We start from the raw sequence: 22734 nt of genomic DNA, 5'->3' as shown, positions 1-22734 counted from the left end.
AATGGGCGCCCAGGACAAAAATAGCCATCAGATGACCAGAGGGTTGGCTCCCCACCGTCTAAGGCAAGCTGCTTGCAGCAGCTGCAGCTAAAAATAGGCAAGAAGAGGGCTGGTCTTCAGCAGAAGCACAGGGGGTTAGTCCCAGCGACCGCAGGTGGGCCATGCAGTCGCTGCGCTTCATCTCCGCGGTGGCCCTGGTGTCCCACCCCCCGGGGGCCCAGCAGAGCCTGGACGCCGTGGCCCATAATCTATACCCGCTGCTCTTCAAAGCCAGCTACCTGCTGGAGCAGTCCGCCGTGATCCGCCTTCTTCTCCAGCACTGGCCACTGGAGGAGTTTCGGCTGGGCCCTCTGCTGGGTCCGAGCGCGGACCACACGGGGGACCTGCGGGACCGGGCCTGCCGGGCCTGCCTGGAGGCCTGCATGCACGGCCTGGCCAATCACGTGCTCCAGGGTGGGGGCTGCCGGCGGCTGCGGGTGGTTGACCTCACGGGCATCCGAGATGTGCAGGTGCAGAGGTGCCCCTGCGGGCGGGCGCTGGGCAGATGGGGCCGGACGGAGCTGCTGGCCAGGACCTGCTGCGAGCTGCAGGAGCAGCCCTGCGCCACCCGGCGCCCCGTCGAGGTCCTGGCCGACGTCTTCGTCACCGCGGGCAACTTTGAGGCGGTGGCACGCGCCCTGGGGCCGGCGGGCCCTGGCCCTCTGCGCGTGCGCTGCCTCTCGCTGCGGGCGGACAGCCTGGACCCGGGACGGCTGCTGCACGTGCTGCACCTGGCAGGGCCCCGCGAGCTGCGCCGGCTGGAGGTGGTGCACAACGTGCGTCTGCACGCAGGCCACGTGCAGCAGCTGCTGGCCCAGGGGGGCTTCCCGCGGCTGGTCTCACTCACCCTGCCCGCCAAGGCCTTTGACGCGCCCCCCGCCAGCACCCCTGCCCCTGACGGCGAGGAGCCCCTGCTCGCCTCCATCGCTTGGGCGCTCAGCAGGATGACGCAGCTCACGGAGCTGCACGTGGCCTTCTCCACGCTGACCGGGAAGCTGCAGACACTGCTTGGGTGAGTCTGGGGTGACCAGAAGGAGGGGGCAGGGGTGGGGGGCATCTGCCCTCAGCCCCTCAGCCCAGGTCAGGGCAGCGTGGGGCTGTGCGCAGACCTGGTGACTTACCAGGCACAAGGCCTGGTCCCTGTGGATTTTGCCCAGCCCAGAGCAGCCAGAGCGGACCCATGGGGAGGGAGGAAGCCCAGCTGGGACTGGCGTTGGGGGCCACCTGGGAGTCCCATGCCTCAAAGGAGACTCTCCAGGTGGTAAGGAAAAGACAAGAGTCCTGAGTAGCAAGCAGGCAACATAGAAGTAACTCTATCACAGTGTATTAATTACCTTTTGGTGTAACAAATCACCCCAGGGCTGGGGCTTAGGCTCATTTCCATAGTTGTCAGTGAAAAAAAGTGAAAAGTGCAAGTCGCTCAGTCGTGTCCGACTCTTTGCAACCCATGGACTCTATGGAATTTTCTAGGATTCCAGTCCATGGAATTCTCCAGGCTGGAATACTGGAGTGGGTAGCCTTTCCCTTCTCCAGGGAATCTTCCCAACCGAGGGATCGAACCCAGGTCTTCTGCATTGCAAGTGGATTCTTTACCAGCTGAGCCACAAGGGAAGCTCAAGAATACTGGAGTGGGGAGCCTATCCCTCCTCCAGGGGCTCTTCCCCACCCAGGGATCAAGCTGGGGTCTTCCGCATTGCGGGCAGATTCTTCACCAGCTGAGCCACAAGGGAAGCCCAGGAATACTGGAGTGGGGAGCCTTTCCCTTCTCCAGGGGCTCTTCCCCACCCAGGGATCAAGCTGGGGTCTTCCGCATTGCGGGCAGATTCTTCACCGGCTGAGCCACAGGAGACCTCAGCTCCTTGGCCCATGGGCCCCTCCAGAAGCCCTCTGGCTCCTGTACCCTTCCCTGCAGAGTACGATGCTGCTGCTGCCGCTCACGGTGTGGTGAGGGCCAGTCACCAGGCCAGGGGAGGGCACCACCAAGGATCGCCACCTTGGCGGCCACCAGCTGTGAATATACTTACAAAAATTATGGAAAATAACCTCTCGTTTCTTGAGCCAATGACTGTGAGGATGTCTTCTCTGGTTTAGGGAGCCCTTGGCTTGCCAGAATTTTTCCTTTATGCAGTGGCTGGCCAGGGCCTGCACAGCCTCTATTCTCTGGGGCTCCTGGGCTCCCCGCCCCATCCCCCACCCTGCTCCTCAACCAGGCAGTTGCCCAGCTCAGGAAAGGCTGGCCCTGAACCCACACACAAACACGACTGCCGTGTGGCAGCACCCTGGGACCCTCGGGACAGTCCTGCATTTGTGGTGCCTGGAGAAGCGTGTTCACAACCAGATGACCCGGCACAAACCCACAGGGCCATCTCGTTGGCCCCGCCCTGACCTCACCTGTCTCCCCTGACCCTCTGCTCTGCACACTCGCTGAGCGCCTGTCCAAAGCCCCAGAAGGTCCACGTGTGCGGTGTGTCAGGCCTAAGTGGGAGGGAGTAGACGGCCGTGTGGTCAGGGAAGGTTGGTTTCCAAGGTGACCTTTGAGCAGAGACCTGGCCCCTGAGTGAGTGGAGGGCTAGGGGAGAGTGAACCCGCAGGAACCCTGAAGGTGAAGGGCCTGAGCTGGGGCTGAAGCCGGCTCTGGGAGACATCGAGGGTGCAGCCTGGGCTGGGGGCTGAAGGACAGGTGAGGAAGGGAGCAGGGGGGAGGAACGGGGGGAGGGAAGAGCCGGGTCAAGCCCTGGGAGCTCTGAGCCCGACTCGGGACGGTCAGCCCCACAGGATGAGGGTTGGCCCGGCTCTCTTGGCTCACACAGCAGACCCCGGTGGAGAGACGGGAAGACCAGCAGGCAGGGCAGGCCTCCCACGGCCCCCAGGTTGGTGACCCCCTGGGAAAACTCACTGCTGAGATGCATTACAGCAGACGGCTGCAATGACGGGCACGCACCTGTCTGCCTCCCTCCCACTTAGCCCTGACACACGGCACACCTGCGCCTTCTGGGGCTTTGGACAGGCCCTCAGCAACCAGCTGACTGAAGCCTGAGTGTGCAGAGCTTCAGAAGACAGGTGATGTCAGGGCAGAGCCAACAAGACGACCCTGTGGGCTTGTGCCGGGTCGTCTGGTTGTGAGTGCACTTCCCCAGGCACCACAAATGCAGGGCTGTCCCGAGGGTCCCCGGGCGGCGCCACACGGCAGTCGTGTTTCTGTGTGGGCTCAGGGCCCGCCTTTCCGGACACATGGGAGCACATTGGAGACCCAGGCCCAGGGGTTTCATTGGGGGCTTGTTGGGAGGGCACCTCGGCCTGGCATGCACGGAGATTTCAGATCCCAGAAGGAGGCCTGTGTCAGCAGGCACTACATTGCTTGTGTGGACAGCTCAGGCCAGGGGCCCCTTTTCGGGTGAAGGGGGCCCTTTCCCAAATCCAAGCTCCCAGACACACATTGGCAGTCAGGCCTGCCCTTTGACCCTTTTCCACACAGGAGGCCCCCTAAGGGTTGGGGAAGGGCAGCCGGGGAGAGGGCTCCTTATGGATGGATGTGGGCATGAGAGAGATGGCAGTGGAAACACTCCACACAGCTCAGGGCCTGAGCCACGGCCGGCAGAGCCGCAGTGGGTGGACAGCAGGCTGTGTCGGCAGCTAGAAGACCGCAGGAGCTCCGGGCCCAGGGTACAGATACAGGGTGAGGTGGGAGAGGAGCCCCAGCGGGCAGGTGGAGAGTGGACCCCCACATCCTGGCACTGGGTGCTCAGCCCAGTGACCCCAGACCCAGACCAGGAATCCCCAGGGCGGGTATGGGTCTGTGAGAGCCGCTGAGCGGGGCAAGGACTCCTACTCAGAGCACAGGAGGGTCTTCAGTTCCCTGGCAAGCTAAGAATGGACCCCTCCCTGACCTAAAAACCTGTGCGCTCCAGCCCTTCATTCGGAGCCAAGCCAGGGTTTCGTTTCCTGCCAATTCACAGGCACTTCATGGCCCCACAAGCTTGTGAACACACAGAGCCCTGTTGACAGAAGAAACTGACCACTTTGGTGGCTGAGGACAAAGGCCAGGCCTGTCTTCAGGTAACTCAAGCCTCTACTGCGGGGGGCTACACACTGTCTGGTGACTCAGCCCTTCGTTGCACCTGGGCAGCCGCAGACAGGACGTACAGGAAGGTCTTGCCGTGTTCAGATTATACTTGATTTACGGGCACTGAAACTTGAATTTCATATCATTTTCACATGTCGCAAAATATTCTCATTTTGATTTGTTCAACTGCTTAAAAATGAAAAACAGTCCTGCTCTCAGGCAGTGGAGTCCGGGGTAGGTGGGTGCGACTCTGAGCCGCAGTCTGCTGTGCCTGAAACAGGATTCACCCCAAGGCTCCAGAGCAACCCGGGTCCTGCTCTCAGCCGCTATTTCCCACCTTGTCCGCAGCCCCCTCCGGACGCCGCTGAGAGTGCTGGACGTGGGCAACTGCGCCCTGAACCATGAAGACATGACCTTCTTGGCGAACTGCATCCACGCGGCCCACCTGGAGGTGCTGGACCTCAGCGGGCACTGTCTGGTGGACCTGTTCCCGGCCACCTTCCACCGGCTGCTGGGCCAGGCAGCCCCCACGCTGAGGGCCCTGACCCTGGAGGAGTGCGGCCTCGAGGACCGGCACGTGGGCGCGCTGAGCCTGGCGCTGGGCACCTGCCGCCGGCTGCGGGAGCTGCGCTTCCTGGGGAACCCGCTGTCGGGCCGCGCGCTCCGGCGCCTCTTCACCGCCCTCTGCGAGCTCCCCCGGCTGCGGTGCGTGGAGTTCCCAGTGCCCCGGGACTGCTACCCTGAGGGCAGCGCCTACCCCCAGGACGAGCTGGCCATGTCCAAGTTCGACCAGCAGAAATACGACGCCATTGCGGCAGACCTGCGCGCGGTGCTGCTGCGCGCCGGCCGGGACGACATCCAGGTCTCCACACCCCTCTTCGGGAGTTTCGACCCAGACATTCAGGAAACCAGCAATGAACTCGGAGCTTTCTTGCTGCAAGCTTTCAAAACCGCTCTAGAAAACTTCTCCAGAGTGCTGAAACAGATGGAGTAGGCCGTGCACGGCCGAGGCGGTGCGTCCGCAGCTCGGCCTCCAGCCTCCCCGCCCGGCTATCCCCCCGCCCACCACCTGGGCGCCTCCTGGTGAAAACACCCAGGCGCTGCTGCAGGAGCGCGGCCCTGACTCCGCCCTCTCCCTGGGAGCAAAGACAGAACGGGGGTCTTACTGAGCCCCATGCTCAGGGTTGGGGGGGAGCAGGCCGGATGCCCACCAGTGGGAGCTGAGGAGCTGCCCCGGCAGTTGGGGGTCGAGTGAGCTGCAGGGGCAGGACCGGCGCTCGGGTGCTGGGAGGACAGGCCAGTGTGAGCGCGGAAGGACAGAGGATACCTCTCTGGACACACGGATGAAAGCGACCAGCCGGGGGGGAGTGAAAGCGAGGGGCGCACCGGGCCCCGGGCTGCAGGGTACAGGTGTCTGCCGCGCTGCCCTGTATGAATATTTAATCCCCTGTCCAGCGAGGACATTGGCTTTGCTGTTAATGGCTCTTCCTGCCCTCTGGCCTGCAAGTGGTAGGCGAGGGCTCCGCTGTTGCCAGGCCGAGCCCAGAGCAGGGGTGACCTCTGGCTCTGATACCTCCACCGACCCTGGGCTTGGGTTGCGCCTTCTGGCAGCTGAGTCCTGGAGCTTCAGGAGTGGTTAATTCCAATGTTTGGACTTGGTTTCTACTAAGATCAGATTTGTGCAGAGTGCTGCATATTAAGGTAATTAAATATTAATGCTAATAAAACAGAGGTGTGGCTTACTCAGATATGGTATTCTTTTTTAATCCAGTGGATGAAGAAAAGGTCTTGCATTAATTTGTATTTCCTAGATGTTCATGAAACTGGGCGTGTTCATATGCTTGTTGGCCATTTGTATTCCTTTGTTAAAATGATTTATTTAAAAACAAAAAGTTCACCCACTTCTCCCCTTCCCCCACAGGACCCTTGCCTGTTCTAATCTCTTTAACTTATATGCAGAGTACATCATGTGGAATGCCAGGCTGGATGAATAGCAAGCTGGAATCAAGACTGCTGGAAGAACTATCACCAACCTCAGATACGCAGATGATACCACTCTAATGGCAGAGAGCAAAGAGAGAGTAACAGCCTCTTGATGGGAGTGAAAGAGGAGAGTGAAAAAGCTGGCTTAAAACTCAACATTCAAAAAACCAAGATCATAGCATCCAGTCCCATCACTTCATGGCAAAGAAGGGAAAAGTGGAAGTAGTGAGATTTTATTTTCTTGGGCTCCAGATTCACTGCAGGCTGTTACTGCAGCCATGAAATTAAAAGATGCTTACTCCTCTGAAGGAAAGTTATGACCAACCTAGACAGCATGTTAAAAAGCAGAGACATTACTTTGCCAACAAAGGTCCATGTAATCAAAGCTATGGTTTTTCCAGTGGTCATGTATGGATATGAGTTGGACCGTAAAGAAAGCTGAGCGCTGAATTGATGCTTTTGAACTGTGGTGTTGGAGAAGACTCGAGAGTTCCTTGGACTGCCAGGAAATCCAACCAGTCCATCCTAAAGATCAGTCCTGGGTGTTCATTGGAAGGACTGATGCTGAGGCTTAAGCTCCAATACTTTAACCACCTGATGGGAAGACTTGACTCATTGGGAAAAACCTTGATGCTGGGAAAGATCAAAGCAGGAGAAAGGGATGACGGAGGATGAGATGGTCGGATGGCATCACTGACTAGATGGACATGAGTTTGAGCCAGCTTTGGGAGTTGGTGATGGACAGGGAGGCCTGGTGTGGTGCAGCCCATGGTGTTGCAAAGAGTTGGACACGACTTAACAACTGAACAAAACCAAATATCTATAGCATTCCACAGGGCTTCCCAGGTGGCTCAGTGGTAAAGAATCTGCCTCCCAATGCAGGAGCCACAGGAAACGTGGGTTTCATCCCTGGGTCGGGAAGAGCCCCTGGGTCTTCGGGAAAGCAGTGATGCACAGAGTGGGCTGGAGTGACAATGTGGCGGCTTCTACTCCCTGCACTCATCAGCTCTGCCTCTTGCTCACCCCTGCACGTCTCCTCACGTGCTGTGCTGGTCAAGTCTCCCTGGCACCTATTTCAGCCTCGTGGACTTTGTTATTCCAAGACTCTTGGGAGGCACGGGGCAAATTTTTGAAACGATTTTGTTCTAATTCTGAAGAGTAGAGTAGCTTCTGCTGTATGTGTCTCTGGAAGTTTTTCAATGAGACCTGGCCTCTGGGCGGTCAGCAGGTCTGACCGGGCACGTGTGAGGCTGAGCCCAGCAGCGTTGGAGAGAAGAGTCGGGCAGACTGTGGCGACACAGGATCTGAGATCTACGGCAGGAGTGCACACAGGGGCCTGCTGGTGGAGAGCACTCCCAGCTGCCCCCACCCTACCCTGAGGAATAGCCCACTTTCGTGGAACTGAAGAGCCTGGGATGCTCGTCTGGAGCACTTCAGAGGCGCACAGGTGGCCCGACTGGGACCTATGCCTCCCGCTCATGCCAGGGCATTGAACTCACTTGTCGCTGTGGTCCCGCTCAGCCCCAACACTGAATACGCCGCTTCCAGCCTGGCGGGTTTTCCCTGCACCTGCCCAGCCCAAGACTGGGGGGCCTGAGGATGCCCAGTGATGCTGGCAGGGCATGTGACCGTGGGTGCCCAGCAGGGCCAGGACCACCCTTGTGCTTCTCGTGCAGCAGACAGCAGAGCTCCCACGCGAGGGCAAACCACAATCCACAGGGGAGGAAGAGCGTGCCAGGGTCAGGAGCCCAGCAGCGTGGCCCATGGCGGCTCAACTGGGCTGCTCTTGAGGAGCCTGAGGTGCTGTCATTTGCCTAAACCCACCCAGTCTTACCAGGGGCCAGACAGTTGAATGGAATGGGGAGATGATGGGGACCCTGATAGACCCTATGGGACCACAACCTAGATGTGTGGGGAGCCCCATCTTTACCTCCCCTTGGCCTGTGTGGATTGATAATTGCCCTTCCTCCAGGAATGCAGCACTGCTTCCTGCTGACCATCCTGGCAAGAAAGGGATGCAGCTTCAGGGGCTTCAATGCATCTGTCCCACCTTAACAATTCTTGTGGCAGACGGTTCTTTCCAATTGTATACTCAGAGCTGAGGAGACACCCACACACCCAGCAGACTCATACGGTGACTGCGCCCAAAGACCCAGAGACTTCAGCCTGCAGCTCTCTCATCAGCTGCCCCCTGCTAGACCCAGGAAGGCCCTCCCCGCCCTGCCGGCAGCCCCGTGCTCTGTGCAGGTCCTTGCTTTGCTGGAGGGCCTGCGGGGCACCTGCCTCCTTCACAGCTGCCACACCCGGCTGCTCCTACTCCACTCAGAGGCCACAGCACCACACAACCCCGCAGCCCCCAAACTTGGCCGCTGTTTTTACCCTGGGGCCAGAAGCGGGAGAGCTGGTTTGCCAGCAGAGAAGATAAAATGAGATCTGAGGCCAAAAGGTGGTTTCTCCAAGGTTCAAGATGTCGTTCACGAGCCATTTCTGGCTCTTCTCTGAGGTCTGACCCCCACACCCCACCCCTGCCCTGAGGCCCCATGAGGTGGCCTTAGTCAAGCCCCCGGCTAAGCCAGCAGGACCAGAGCCCTGTTGAGAGCACAGCTGCTCTCGGGGTTCCTCAGGTGGAGGCGAGCACCTCTCACATCAGCCCACAAACCCGCCAGTCCCTCAAAACTGACCTGGTCTCACTCGGGGCAGTGCAGTTCTGAAGCCCAGCTGCCTGGGTCTGAACTGGACCTGTGACCACCTGCATGACCCTGGACATGATGGCTGCACAGAAGGGCTCACTGCAGGCCTGGGAGGCTGCTGACAGGCTGGCCCTCAGCTGGTGCCTAGGACCTGGGCTGGGGAGGCTCCTGCCAACATCAAGTGGTAGGAATGGCCCCTGGTGCCCACACCTGCTTTCCTCTGGGAGTCAGGAATTTGGGTCTGTGCCAGGCAGACTGCCTGTGTGACTGGCCCTCCACAGAGACCCGGGACACTGTCTCTGAGGCGCGCCCACATGGCCGTGTGGCCCTAGGCAGGCGGGGGGGGGGGGGGGGGGGGTCGTGGCTGGAAGCCACGTGGTCTCCCCCTTTTGCCAGGTGTGTATCCCTCTGCTGGCCTTGTCCTCCTTCTATGTGATGAGCCTCAAGTATGAGAACAGCCACACATTGAGTCCTCAGACCTCCCAGCAAGTCATCAAGTCTGGGGTGGTCTCAGGAGCCCCTACCCCAAGGATAGCAAGAGCGCTCACTGCACAAGACTGGGGTCAGGGTGGCACAAGTGATGTGCGTAACACATACACAGGCCAATTCACATTAGCTCTGTGGGAAGTGGGCCTAAGTTTGTAGTAAAAAATTGAGATAATCTATTTTAAAAAGCCTTGTAAGGAGTAAAGAATTACACACAGAAAAAGTGGTACTGCTGCTTTCAAATTGCAGGTGTTTTAAATATAGCCCATTGCTAATATTTAGGTTGGTGAAAAAGTAACTGTGGTTTCGGATCATAACTTTAAATCATTATAACTATGCTTAAACACATTTTTATTAATCAAAACAGGAATCATTACATCCAGCACATTTTTGCCAATGAGAAATTTATTCACCCCTGTAGCATTAAAAATCCATGCCTTGGGATTCGATGAACTCTTGGAAAGTATTTTATGCATCCTGCTGGTTGTGGAAGCATTCTCCCTGCAAAGTTCTTGAGATGCTTGAGGAAGTGGTAGTCTCTGGCAAGAGTTCAGATGAATACGGTGGATGGGGCTGAACTCTGTGGCCCAATTTGTTCAACTTCTGGAGCACTGGCTGTGCAATGGGTGGTTGGGCACTGTCATGGAGAAGAGCTCGGCCCATTCTGCTGACCAACGCCAGCTGAGGGCACTGCAGTTTTCGGTGCATCTCGTCAACCTGCTGAGCACACTTCTCAGATGTAGTCGTTTCACTAGGATTCATAAGGCTGTAGTGGGTTAGACAGTCAGGAGACCGCCAAAAGCGACCATGAGCTTTTGACGGTGCAGGCTTGGCTTTGGGAAGGCCTGAAGCCTCTCCTCGTCACCAGCCGCTCATCCAGCCACTGCCAGCTGTCATATGAAGCCCATTTTCTGCCACTTCCGAATCCGACTGAGAAACGGTTTGCCATCGTTACGTAAGAGAAACGCGATTTCATTTGCAGTCAGCTCACGAGGCCCCCCCCAGTATCGCGCTTTATCACCTACAAACCTGCTTCAAATGCTGAACGACTGCAGAATGGTTGACACTGAGCGCTTTGGCAACTTCTCGTGCGGCTGCAGGAGGGTCAGCTCCGATGCTGGCTCTCAGCTGGCCACTGTCAACTTCTGAGGCCCACTTACTGCACTCCTCGTTGTCAAGGCTCTCGTCTCCTTTACAAAACTTCCTGAACAGCTACTGCACTGTATGTTTGTTAGCAGTTCCTGGGTCAAATGCGTCACTGATGTTGCTAGTTGTCTCTGCTGATTTATGACTTATTTTGAACTCAAGTAAGAAAATCGCTCTAATCTGCTTTTTGTCTAACATCATTTCCCTAGTCTAAAATAAACAGCAAGTAATAAATCATTACCAAAAAACATAAAGTGAGAAATGTGCATTAAAATGATGTAAAACATAACCTCGGGCTTCCCTGGTGGGTCAGACAGTAAAGAATCTGCCTGCAAAGCAGATGTGGGTTCAATCCCTGGGTCAGGAAGATCCCCTGGGGAAGAGAATGGCAACCCACTCCAGTATTCTTCCTGGATAATCCCATGGACAGAGGAGCCTGGAGGGCTACAGCCCATGGGATCACAAAGAGTCAAGCACAACTCAGTGACTAACACTTGCACTTTCAAAACAACTTCATTTATTTAAGAATGTATTTCAATATCATATAGCAAAATTCAACAATGCAAAACTGCAATTACCTTTGCACCAACCTAAATAAATAGTATCTGCTTACTGAATACAGACACAGCAAACTCCAAACACCCACAAGGGTTATCAAGTGGAAAGCAGAAACACTCTGATGGGAAAAAGCTTCAGACCACGAAACCTTGCTGGCGTCACCACCATCTGTTCCCATCTTTGAGGCAGTCCTCACCGCTACCTGACAACTTCTAACTGTAGTTTTAGGAGAGAGAAAAGTAATTTGAGGAGAAAACAGAACTTATTTAGGGAGTGACAAAATGACTTCCAGGATGAACGCTGTATTTGACATTCTTAAAAACAATTTTACTCTAAAGCTGTGAGGTTATCCTGTTCTGCTTAATAAAATATTGATCTGCTTCTGAGACTGTGTCCTCAGCTGCTGCAGGGGACAGAGGCTCACTGTCCTGCTCAGAGGGTGACTGGCGTGGCCACTGCTGAGAGGCTGCGGTGCGCATGCAGGGTCACAGCAAGGGAGCGCTGGCAGGAGGGGCAGCGAACGTCGGAAAACCCGAAACAAACCCGAAACGCAAAGCTCCGACCCGGAGCAGTTCATCCCTGTCTTACTTTTCCAGTATGGCTTTCTCTACCTGCTTAAACTTCTTCAGTTCAATGATCAGTTCCCAGTATCTGAGATACAGCCACATGAGCCTCCCGTTTTGGCGCTTGTTGGTGTTCCAGACGTCCCCACAGTGCGTATCGTGCTTAAATATGTCAGTGAGGCCAGCTGCCATCTCGAGGTCCGCAGCCACCGGGTCGGTGGCTGCGCGGACCAGCAGGCTCTTCTCGAGCTCGAGCCGCCTACGGCGCGGAAGCACCAGGCTGCAGTAGATGCTCTGTCTCTCGGTGAGCGCGGCCTCGAACTCGCTCAGCAAGAGTCTGGCCCTGCGCTGCCAGTCCTCCTCCTGGCCCAGGCAGCGCAGGTATGCACTCCGCAAGGGCTGCCTCCTCTCCTGAAGGGCCTGAGCCCGCTCCTGTTCCAGAAGTTTCTTCTCTTCCACCAACTTGCGCCCCTGAGAGATGAGGGCTTCCCGGTAACTAGTTGTTCTGTTCTGCTCCTTTTCAAGTTCCAGGGACAAGTGTGCCACGGCCCGCCGGCTTTCTGCGATTGTGGCGTGGTACCTGGCTTCAAGCTCCCGCTGGAAGGCAGCTGTCCTCTGACGGTAAGCTTCTCTCTCCTTTTCTATTTCTTTTCTTGACTCCCTAGACCAAATCCAGCCTGACGCAAATAATTTGGGGGAGGAAAACACACATAATGAACACCAGAGCTCAAGTTATAATCTCTATTTACAGGAAACATAAAACTGCTATAGAACATTTCAATAAATTCTTACGTCCTGAGACAAACAAAATGAATAGTTTGTATGAAGCTATGTGGGCTTCCCAGGTGGCTCAGATGGTGAAGAATCCACATGCCAGTGCAGGAGACACGTGTTGGATCCCCGGGTAGGGAAGATCCCCTGAAGGAGAAAATGGCAACCCGCTCCAGTATTCGTGCTGGGATAATCCCACGGACAGAGGAGCCTGGTGGCCTATAGTCCATGGGTCACAAAGAGTCAGACAAGACTAAAGCAAGTAAGCACACGTGCAATATGCAGAGTGCTTCAAATCAGGTAAGGGCTCTCCAAAGAGAAGTCCAACAAGACTGCAGAGACCCCTTCCAGCCTCGTAACGTCTGAGGGCTGAGAAAACATACCTCCAGCATAGCACCTCGTGCCTATACTCTGGGCACAGGGCCCCCACAGACCATTGGCAAGGTTTAAAAATGACTATGGGCAAGTCTGGTGGCTCAGAGGTTAAAGGGTCTGCCTGCAAAGCAGGAGACCTGGGTTCGATCCCTGGGTCGGGAAGATTCCCCTGGAGAAGGAAATGGCAACCCACTCCAGTATTCTTGCCTGGAGAATCCCATGGATGGAGGAGCCTGGTGGGCTATAGTCCACGGGGTCACAAAGAGTCGGACACGCCTGAGCGACTTCACTCACTCACTCACTCACTCACTCACGGGCAAGTATGCTTCACAGTGTTGGCCAGGTTAGTACAGAACTGAAAAAAGTTCAAAGTGTGTTCAAAGCTGTGCCCAGTCATCACTAGTAAACAAGTAAGGCCCAAGATGGCTGCTTATATCCTGCTAGGGGGTCATACAAATAAGAAGTCAGAATTTCAGCCTCAAGACACAGCTCCACCATAACCTCACAAACACGAGACATAAGGTGTGGGCAGCTGGGGTGGGTAATACCCTGCTCTGCTCCACAAACTGACAAGCCAAAGTGAGAAACAGAGCTGATGACCACAAAGCCTGCGACCAGCTGGAGCCTGGTTCTGGGTGCTGTCTCCAGACCTTCTCCATCCTCAGTGAGAGTTTTGGTCTTTTCTGATAACAAGACAAAAGACAGTGTAATGATTTCACTGGTATAGGATATGCTCCACGTTATGAATGGCTGCTTTTGTTATTGAGTCACTCAGTCACTTTGTGACCCCATGGACTGAAGCACACCAGGCCTCCCTGTCCTTTACCATCTCTGGAGCTTGCTCAAACTCACATCCATTGACTCAGTGATGCCATTCAACCATCTCGTCCTCTGTCATCCCCTTCTCCTCCTACCTTCTATCTTTCCCACCATCAGGGTCTTTTCCAATGAGTCAGCTCTTTGCATCAGGTGGCCAAAGGACTGGAGCTTCAGCTTCAGCATCAGTCCTCCACATGAATTTCAAACCCAATTTGAAATCAGGGTTAATTTCCTTAGGATTGACTGGTTTGATCTCCTTGTTGTCCAAGGAATTTTCAAGAGTCTCCTCCAACACCACAGTCAAATGCATCAGTTCTTTGGTGCTCAGCATTTTTTATGATACAACTCTCACATCCATACCCAACTACTGAAAAACCACAGCATTGACTATACGGACATTTGTCAGCAAAGTAATGTCTCTACTTTTCAATATGCTGTCTAGGTTTGTCGTAACTTTCTTCCAAGGAGCAAGTGGCTTTTAATTCCATGGCTGCAATCACCATATGCAGTGATTTTCAGTTCAGTTCAGTCGCTCAGTTGTGTCCAACTCTTTGTGAGCCCATGGACTGCAGCACATCAGGCTTCCCTTTCCATCACCAACTCCTGGATTTTACTCAAACACATGTCCATCGAGTCGGTGATATGATCCAACCATCTCATCCTCTGTCATCCCCTTCTCCTCCTGCCTTCAATCATTCCCAGCATCAGGGCCTTTTCCAATGAGTCAGTTCTTCCCATCAGGTGGCCAAACTACTGGAGCTTCAGCTTCAGCATCAGTCCTTCCAATAAATATTCAGGATTGATTTCCTTTAGGATGGACTGGTTGGATCTCCCTGTAGTCCAAGAGTCTCTCAAGAGTCTTCTCCAACACCACAGATCAAAAGCATCAATTCTTCGGTGCTCAGTTTTCTTTATAGTCCAACTCTCACATCCATACATGGCTATTAGAAAAACCATAGCTTTGACTGGATGGACTTTTGTTGGCAAAGTAACGTCTCTGTTTTTTAATATGCCGTCTAGGTTGGTCATAGCTTTTCTTCCAAGAAGCGGCTTTTTATTTCATGACTGCAGTCACTGTCTGCAGTGGTTTTGGAGCCCCCAAAATAAAGTCTCTCACTGTTTCCATACTTTCTCCATCATTTTGCCATGAAGTGATGGGACTGGATGCCATGATCTTAGTTTTCTGAATGTTGACTTTTCAGCCAGCTATTCCACTCTCCTCTTTCACTTTCATCAAGGGGCTCTTTAGGTCTTCTTTGCTTTCTGCCATAAGGGTGGTGTCATCTGCATATTTGAGGTTATTGATATTTCTCCTGGCAACCTGATTCCAGCTTATGCTTCATCCAGCCGGGCATTTCCCATGACGTACTCCGCATATAAGTAAAGTAAGCAGGGTGACAATATACAGCCTTGACATACTCCTTTCCCAACTTGGAACCAATCTGTTGTTCTATGTCTGGTTCTAACTGTTGCTTTCTGACCTGCATACAGATTTCTCAGAAGACAGGTCAGGTGGTCTGGTATTCCCATTTCTTATAAAATTTTCCAGTTTGTTGTGATCCACACAGTCAAAGGCTTTGGCATAAGCAATAAAGCAGAAGTAGATATTTTTCTGGAACTCTTCCTTTTCCAATGACCCAGCAGATGTCGGCAATTTGATCTCTGGTTCCTATGCCTCTTCTAAATCCAGCTGGAACATCTGGAAGTTCACGGTTCACATATAGTTGAAGCCTGGCTTGGAGAATTTTGAGCATCACTGTCCTAGTGTGTGAGATGAGTGCAACTTTGTGCAAGTTTGTTAAACAGTCTTTGCGACTGGAATGAAAACTGACCTCTTCCATCACTGGAAGGACTGATGCTGAAGCTGAAGTGCCAATCCTTCGGCCACCTGATGCAAAGAGCTGACTCAATGGGAAAGACTTTGATGCTGGGAAAGATTGAAGGCAGGAGAAGAAGGAAGCAACAGAGGATGAGATGATTGAATGGCATCACCAACTCAGTGGACATGAGTTTGAGGAAATACTGGGAGAGAGAGAAGGACAGGGAAGCCTGGTGTGCTGCGGTCCATGGGGTTGTAAAGAGCCGGACACGACCGAGCAACTAAACCACCATAAACCGATGGTTCTACACTGCAGCACCTGACTCTGAGCCACAATTAGCTTCCGGCCTTATTTTTGCTAAGCAACTAAACAACAACAACACACTGACTCAGGGCTGAAAATCTGAAATAAGAGCTTCAAGGCCTCTGTGTTTGCATGTTGTAGACGTGTGGTATAACCAAAATTAATTTATAAAAGAGCTCTGCTTAATTGACTTAATTGTTTATACTGGAGAAGGAAATGGCAACCCACCCCAGTATTCTTGCCTGGTGAATTCCATGGACAGAGGAGCCTGGCAGGTTACAGTTCATGGGGTTGCAAAGAGTCAGACACAACTGAGCAATTAAGCACAAGTGCTTATATAAGTACTCAGGAGTATAAAACTGGCCTGAAAGAATTTGGGGTTCATGTGATCTAGGAAATATTCAACACTAAATTAATATCTGGTATTGAAGGTGACTTGTTTCTAGGTTTGACTAATAGAGACATGTCTTTAGAATCATCACTGTCAAGTACAGTATTTCTGTTATACCTAGGTTTATTAAAGGTCAAATAAGATCTTATTATATGTCACAAATCTGTCATCAAAAAAAAATAGCTTGAAGTGGAAAAAGAAAAAAAAACTTGAAAGTAGGATGTCTGTTTTCAGTAAAAGAAGGTGTAAAGAATGAGAAAAAAATACTGGAAGAGAAAGTTCTACATGATCAAGATTTTCTAAGACTGGATTAAATTTACTTGGGTAAATGGCTTTTGTTAGGAGTGAAAGAAAGTGAAAGTGAAGTCACTTAGTCGTGTCAGACTCCTTGCAACCCCGTGGACTACAGCCAACCAGGCTCCTCCGTCCATGGGATTCTCCAGGCAAGAATACTGGAGTGGGTTGCCATTTCCTTCTCCAAGGGATCTTCCTGACCCAGGGATTGAACCCAGGTCTCCTGCATTGCAGACAGACGCTTTAACCTCTGAGCCACCAGGGAAGCAGGCTGGGCCAAGACTGGATTTGGCTTCTTCGAAGTTTTCTTGAAATGCTGCTTTTAATAACAGATAGTATGAGTTTTTTAGTAGCAGAAAGTGAAGAGGAACTAAAGAGCCTCTTGATGTGGGTGAAAGAGGAAGGTGAAAAAGCTAGCTTAAAACTCAACGTTCAAAAAACTAAGATCATTGCATCTGGTCCCATCACTTCATGGCAAATAGATGGAGAAAAAGGGGACACAGTAACAGATTTTTTCTTGGGCTCCAAAATCACTGTGGATGGGGACTGTAGCCAGTAAAAGACACTTGCTCCTTGTAAGGAAAGCTATGACAAACCTAGACAGCATATTAAAAAGCAGAGATGTCACTTAGTCAACAAAATGTTCATATAGCCAAAGCTACAGTTTTTCCAGTAGTCACTTAGGGATGTGGAAGTTGGACCATTAAGAAGGCTGAGCACTTAAGAACTGATGCTTTTGAACTGTGGTGTTGGAGAAGGCTCCTGAGCAAGATCAAACCAGTCAATCCTAAAGGAAATCAACCCTGAATATGCATTGGAAGGACTGCTGCTGAAGCTCCAATACTTTGGCCACCTGACGTGAAGAGCCAACTCATTGGAAAAGACCCTGATGCTGGGAAAGACTGAAGGCAGGAAGAGAAAGGGGCTACAGAGGATGAGATGGTTGGATGGCACCACCAACTCAATGGACCTAAGTTTGAGCAAGCTCCAGAAGATGGCGAAGGACAGGAAAGCCTGGCACGTTACAGCTCATGGGATCACTAAGAGTCAGACACAACTTCGCAACTGAACAACATATCTAAAAAGGCACCAAACCCCTTCATGGTGACACAAGCTCCTGTGACTAGCAGAAAACCTCTTGTAAAATGAGCCCTTGATTGCATTCAACTCCCCCTTCACCAAAATCTTGTATGCTGACCTTCCCCCACTTCCTCTCTGGAGCTCTGCCTCCGAGCTATCTGAGGTGCTGCCTCCCAGGCTGCAGTCCTTATTTCTCCCCAAATAAAACTTAACTCTCAACTCTCACCTGTGCATCTTTTTTTTAGTCAACAATTCTTTTGTCATTTATAGATAGTTATTTTTGTAGTCTGATATCACACAAAGTGCTTCATCATCAAGAAGAGTCACAGGAAGGCTGTGGAAGCTGTGTAACAGCTCCACATCAAGCTGACAGCTATGTGAGGATTCCAGCCCAAACCGACTGCAAACAAGAAGCCATCCTGCCCCTGGGGTCCTAGACCAGGCATCCAGAGATTTTTACTCCCTGACAGATAGGGTCAATACCCCTCCTCAGCCTTGAAGCCACAGAAATTGGAGCATCACCCCCTCTGCTTTCCATAAGAACATGGGACTAAAATCTGAAGGGAGAATGAAACAGGAGGGAAGGGGGCAGGGCACAACTTTTAAAAGAATGACATAGCCCTTGGTGCCAGTGATAATGAACCTGCCTGCCAATGCAGGAGACACGAGTTCAATCCCTGGGTCAGGAAGATCCCCTGGAGGAGGGCATGGCCACCCACTCCAGCATTCTTGCCTGGAGAATCCCATGAAGAGAGGCACCTGGTAGGTCGCAGCCCACAGGGCTGCAAAGAGTAGAACCGAATGAAGCGACTTAGCACGCAGCTGTTGTTCAGTCACTAGGTGGCGTCCGGCTCTGCGACCCCACGGACTGTAGCGCGCCAGGCTCCTGTCCTCCACTGTCTCCTGGAGTTCGCTCAAAACCATGTCCACCGAGTTGGTGATGCTATCTAACCATCTTATCCTCTGACCTTCCCTTCTCCTTTTGCCTTCAGTCTTTCCCAGCACCACAGACTTTTCCAATGAGTTGGCTCTTCCCATCAGGTGGCCAAAGTACTGCAGCTTCAGCTTCAGCACCAATCCTTCCAATGAATATTCAGGGTTGATTTCCTTTAGGGTTGACTGGTTTGATCTTCCTGCAACTGGTCAGAACCAAGTAGGTCCAAGATGGCAGGATCCACTGCCAGTGGACCCTGAGCCTCATTATACGCTCACTATAATACAGCAGCATGCTAAATTACACAATGACCAACTCTAGAACAGTTCTAAAGCCAACCATGAAAGGTCAAAAAAGTAGGCTGTGGCCCATTCCTGGAAATCACTGCGCCCTTCCCCAAATAATTAGAATAATCTTCCGACTCATTAGCCTATGAAATTACCCAGCCCATAAAAGCTAACCACCCCACATTTCAGGGCCTCTGCTTCTAAGATGGACCATATTCTGTGGAGTGTGTCTCTCTCTAAACAAATCCACTTTCTACTAATCAAAAAAAAAAAGGTCTCTTTGGCGTAAGGATTATATCAACTGGTTATTTTTTAAGAAACAGCAGACATGGAAGAGACTTTGAAAACCAAGTAGGAGTTACCCGTTCATAAGAAACACTTGGGGCTTCCCTGGTGGCTCAGCAGTAAAGAATTCACCTGCCAATGCAGGACACAGGTTTGATCCTTGGATCAGGAAGATCCCCTGGAGAAGGAAATGGCAACCTACTGTAGTATTTTTACCTGGGAAAGCTCATGGATAGAGGAGCCTGGTAGGCTACCATCCATGGGGCTGCAAAGAGTTGGAGACGACTTACAGCCTAACTAACAACACAAGAAACACTTAGATTTATAAGAGAAGTCTCCAGTTGTAACGGAGTCTCCCTGACTGTGCCAGGAACAGGGTAACCAAATTGCCTGAAAGTTATCTAATGAAAAGGCTACAGCCTAAGTCTGCACAAGAACCTTACCCTCAATCACTGTGCTTCTCCTGTTCTCTGGTAACTGACTCTCCCCACCCCAAGCTCCCTCTTTGGTCTTGAGCTGAGCGTGGCATCTCAGGGGAGAGCCCGTGCATCCTGCTGGGTCACTCGGCTTTCCTGGCTCTCCTACGCTGTGGTTGTTGTGCGTGTGCTCAGTGGTGTCCAACTCTTCGCTCCACGAACCGTATCCCAGCAGGCTCCTCTGTCCATGGCATTTCCCAGGCAAGAACACTGGAGTGGGTTGCCGTGCCGTCCTCCAGAGGGTCTTCCCGACCGGGGTACGAAGCCCACATCTCTCACGTCTCTGCACAGGCAGGCGGCAGAGTCTTCACCAATAAGCCACCTAGGAAGCCCCAGCTCTCTCCAATGGGTAGATGTTAGGAACTTTGGTTTTATTTTCTCCTGTTACTCTAACTCGTATCAATTTAATTCTTAGACCAGCCAGAAAAACCTAAAAGCGTAAAGTTTCTTCCTCTGCAACAATGACAAAACATAAAATCAACTCCTAACCATCCAGAAATTCATCAGGGATTGAATTGGCCAAAAAGTTCGTTCAAGTTTAAAACTCAAACGAACTTTCTGGCCACCGCAATAGTCCGGATAAAAACTAAGAGCTGGAAAAATTACAAGGGACCAGTGACTGGTAATTTCCCCAAAGTGGTACAAAGTGGGTTCCATGTAGAGAGAATTTCTAGTCAGCCTGAGCAGAGATTTCAGGGATGAAGTCTCCCAAAGACTGATACCCTAAACAGTACACAGACATCGAAAACGGGTTTTCCTTCATGCCTACGTCACTCTTCCTCATTAGCGCTTATGAGGGCAACTGAAGCAAGGGAGCCCCCTTCAGAGCAATGAAGCTTTGAAAAGAATGAACGGTTACTGATCACTCCACACAAAATCTCTCTATCTTATTTAACCCTCACACCGCACTAAGATAATTACAATGTCAGAGAAACTGAGGCTCAGAGGGTTAAATCGCTTGACCAGGACACACAGTACGCATCTGTGTAAACAAAGACTGGTGCCTGCCATTCATGACTAAGTGATTAGCCACTGCAGTCAGTGACCTACGCGTTCACCCTGAAAGGCATTCAGGGTGAATGCACTCTGTCTTGGATACATGAGACCCAACATAGTTAAGACACATACTTACGGAAGAATTTTAATGACCCCAGATTCTTGCACCTCCCCATACTAAAATCATTAACTTGAGATACCTGGTTTTTCTTTCGTGAGAAGGAGTAATCTTTCAGCAAGATGCAGCCTGACCACATGTATTCCCTGGCTCCTCCTCTACCTCAGCAGAGCAGTTCCTAACAGGTATCTGAAAGGCTCTCTCCTGGGCTTATAGGGCTTCCCAGGCGGCTCAGTGGTAAAGAATCCATCTGCCAATGCAGGAGACATGGGTTCAGTCCCTGGGTTGGGAAGATCCCCTGGATAAGGAAATGAAAACCCACTCCAATATTTTCACCTGGAAAATCCCATGGACAGAGGAGCCTGGCAGGCTACAAACCATGGGGTCACAAAGAGTCGGACACAACTGAGCGCACACACACACATCTTGTGATACAGTCTTCACAGCTCACTGTGCATTTTTTCCCCAGGCAACATTTGCTAGGTTTCAAAGCCCAAGATCTCTGGGCTCCACACTTTGAGCCCAGAAAACAAGTTAGGAGAATCATGACTTACGAAAAGCAGCAAGTCCCAGCATTGGAACCAACAGGGCATAATTCCATCTGCTTCCATCACCTCCATCAGCCCTGGAATTGGGCCGGATATTCCAATTTGGGGGGTCATTTAAGTTATTCATGGAGATACACCTTGAAGTAAATAACAATATCGTTAACCACACAAATGGAACAAAATACACTGCTCACAATATATCATCTGCAGGGGACCCTGGTTTGATTCCTGGGTCCTGAAGATCCCTCAGAGAAGGAACAGGGTTCCCACGGGAGTATTCTTGGGCTACGCTGATGGCTCAGCCGGTAAAGGGTCCACCTGCAATGTGGGAGAGCTGGGTTCCATGATCCCCTGGAGGAGGGCATTACAACCCACTCCAGTATTCTCGCCTGGAGAATCCGCATGGAGAGATGAGCCTGGGGGGCTACAGTCCATGGGGTCACAAAAAATCCGACACGACTGAGCGACTAAGCACAGCATGTGGTCCACGTGAGCCTTTTCTTTTTTTCTCTCTTAAAAAACTTTGTTCAGATCTAGGTATGGGCTCCACAGCGGTGAGCCTTACGAGATTAAAGCAACTCGCAAATTGTAGGCGAGCGTGATGTGTTTCAAATAACTGAAATAAAATAGAAGGAGGTGAATACAGACAAAAGAAACTCAATTCAGCATCAAAGACTCTTCATAGGATTTCCAATAAATACTTGCTTAACGCCTAAAGGTATAAAATCCTAATTAGCAATAAAGAAATGACACACACACAAAAGCTCAGTAGTTATTGTGAAGGTGCTTGTGGCCAGCACAATTTAAAAAAAAAAAAAAAAAGTCAGAGGATGTACCGAAGCTCACGACCCTCAAAGCGCAGGGCTGGGAGCGGCACTCCGCCCCCGACCCCACAAACTTCAGGGCCTGCGCTCCACTTCGGACAGCGCGCTCGAGGGTGCCCGCGCACCCGCCGCCCCGGGACGCGCAAAGGGCTCCGGACGGGCTGGGCGCCCCGGTGACCGCGGAACACCGGTCCAAGCTGGCGGCCCGCCGTCCAACTGCCCGATACCGGAACTCCCGCTCCGTCCCGGAGAGACAGCGGGACGGGTACCCCGGTACCGTCTCACAAAACTGCCGCAATCTCCAGAAAAACCCAACACTGTCTGGATATGAGGAGAAACCGGGGGAGCCCGAGAAGACCCCCAAACGCCAACTTACCTCCGGCCGGGAACTCGCTGACCAGGTGCCCTGAGAGCCCCCGCCCGCCAGCCCTTCTGCGCAGGCGCGGCGTTGCCCAGTCTCCCGGGCGCGGCGACGTAAGACCCCGGGCGCGGCGACGTAGGACCCAGGGTGCGGCGACCTAAGACTTCGAGCGCGGCGACGTAAGACCCGGGGCGCGGCGACGTGCGCAGGCGCGGTCTGCGCGGGGCGTACCGACTGCTCCGGAGGGCGGACATGGCTGGGGTTGCCGCTGTGTCGCGCTTGCTGCGCGCTCGGCGCCTGGCGCTGAACTGCACGGTGAGTGTCCGCCGCGGGCAGGGCGCGGCAGACACCGGGTCCCGGGTCCCCTGCCTCGCGGCGAAACGGGCTGGGGAGGGCCCACCGCACGTTCCGGAGCCGGCCGGGCTGCGGCGCGGTGAAGGTCACTGCCCCGGGGCCCGTCCGGGAGCCCGGCGCGGCTGCGAGGCTGCTTGCCCAGCCGCGGGGGCGCGCTCGAAGATTTGGCC

At 52.8% G+C, this 22734-nt stretch overlaps 3 protein-coding genes across 3 annotated transcripts in view; 2 read left to right on the top strand and 1 right to left on the bottom strand.

Moving 5' to 3' along the window:
* Positions 1 to 101: 101 nt before the first annotated feature.
* LRRC14B (leucine rich repeat containing 14B) lies at positions 102 to 5848 on the top strand. The gene is made up of 2 exons (XM_069555952.2): positions 102 to 1051; positions 4451 to 5848. Exons 1-2 carry the CDS (start codon positions 162 to 164, stop codon positions 5094 to 5096), a joined length of 1536 nt encoding a protein of 511 aa, XP_069412053.1. The 5' UTR covers positions 102 to 161; the 3' UTR covers positions 5097 to 5848.
* Positions 5849 to 10901: 5053 nt separating this feature from the next.
* On the bottom strand, positions 10902 to 22408 carry CCDC127 (coiled-coil domain containing 127). Its single transcript, XM_069555749.1, has 3 exons — positions 22226 to 22408; positions 21032 to 21162; positions 10902 to 12205 (listed from the first exon to the last, which is right to left on the bottom strand). Exons 2-3 carry the CDS (start codon positions 21150 to 21152, stop codon positions 11550 to 11552), a joined length of 777 nt encoding a protein of 258 aa, XP_069411850.1. The 5' UTR covers positions 21153 to 21162; positions 22226 to 22408; the 3' UTR covers positions 10902 to 11549.
* SDHA (succinate dehydrogenase complex flavoprotein subunit A) overlaps positions 22284 to 22734 on the top strand; it is a 20889-nt gene continuing 20438 nt past the window's right edge. Inside the window, exon 1 of the mRNA XM_069555748.1 lies at positions 22284 to 22525. Coding sequence (XP_069411849.1) covers positions 22463 to 22525 — 63 coding nt within the window. The 5' untranslated portion in view covers positions 22284 to 22462. The remainder of the gene's footprint in view (positions 22526 to 22734) is intronic.

The sequence above is a fragment of the Ovis canadensis genome, chromosome 16 (genome assembly GCF_042477335.2).
Source record: "Ovis canadensis isolate MfBH-ARS-UI-01 breed Bighorn chromosome 16, ARS-UI_OviCan_v2, whole genome shotgun sequence".
Taxonomy (NCBI): domain Eukaryota; kingdom Metazoa; phylum Chordata; class Mammalia; order Artiodactyla; family Bovidae; genus Ovis; species Ovis canadensis.
Note: the sequence above shows the minus strand (reverse complement) of the source record. Positions and strands in the feature narration are given on the sequence as shown.

Bases quoted from the DNA above. Each gene is read 5' to 3' on its own strand.
- LRRC14B (XM_069555952.2), top strand. From the start codon at position 162: ATGCAGTCGCTGCGCTTCATCTCCGCGGTGGCCCTGGTGTCCCACCCC. The intron at 1,052-4,450 runs GTGAGTCTGGGG...CCTTGTCCGCAG, and splicing joins AAGCTGCAGACACTGCTTGG to CCCCCTCCGGACGCCGCTGA.
- CCDC127 (XM_069555749.1), bottom strand. From the start codon at position 21,152: ATGAATAACTTAAATGACCCCCCAAATTGGAATATCCGGCCCAATTCC. The intron at 12,206-21,031 runs GTAAGTCATGAT...TATTTGCGTCAG, and splicing joins GCTGGGACTTGCTGCTTTTC to GCTGGATTTGGTCTAGGGAG.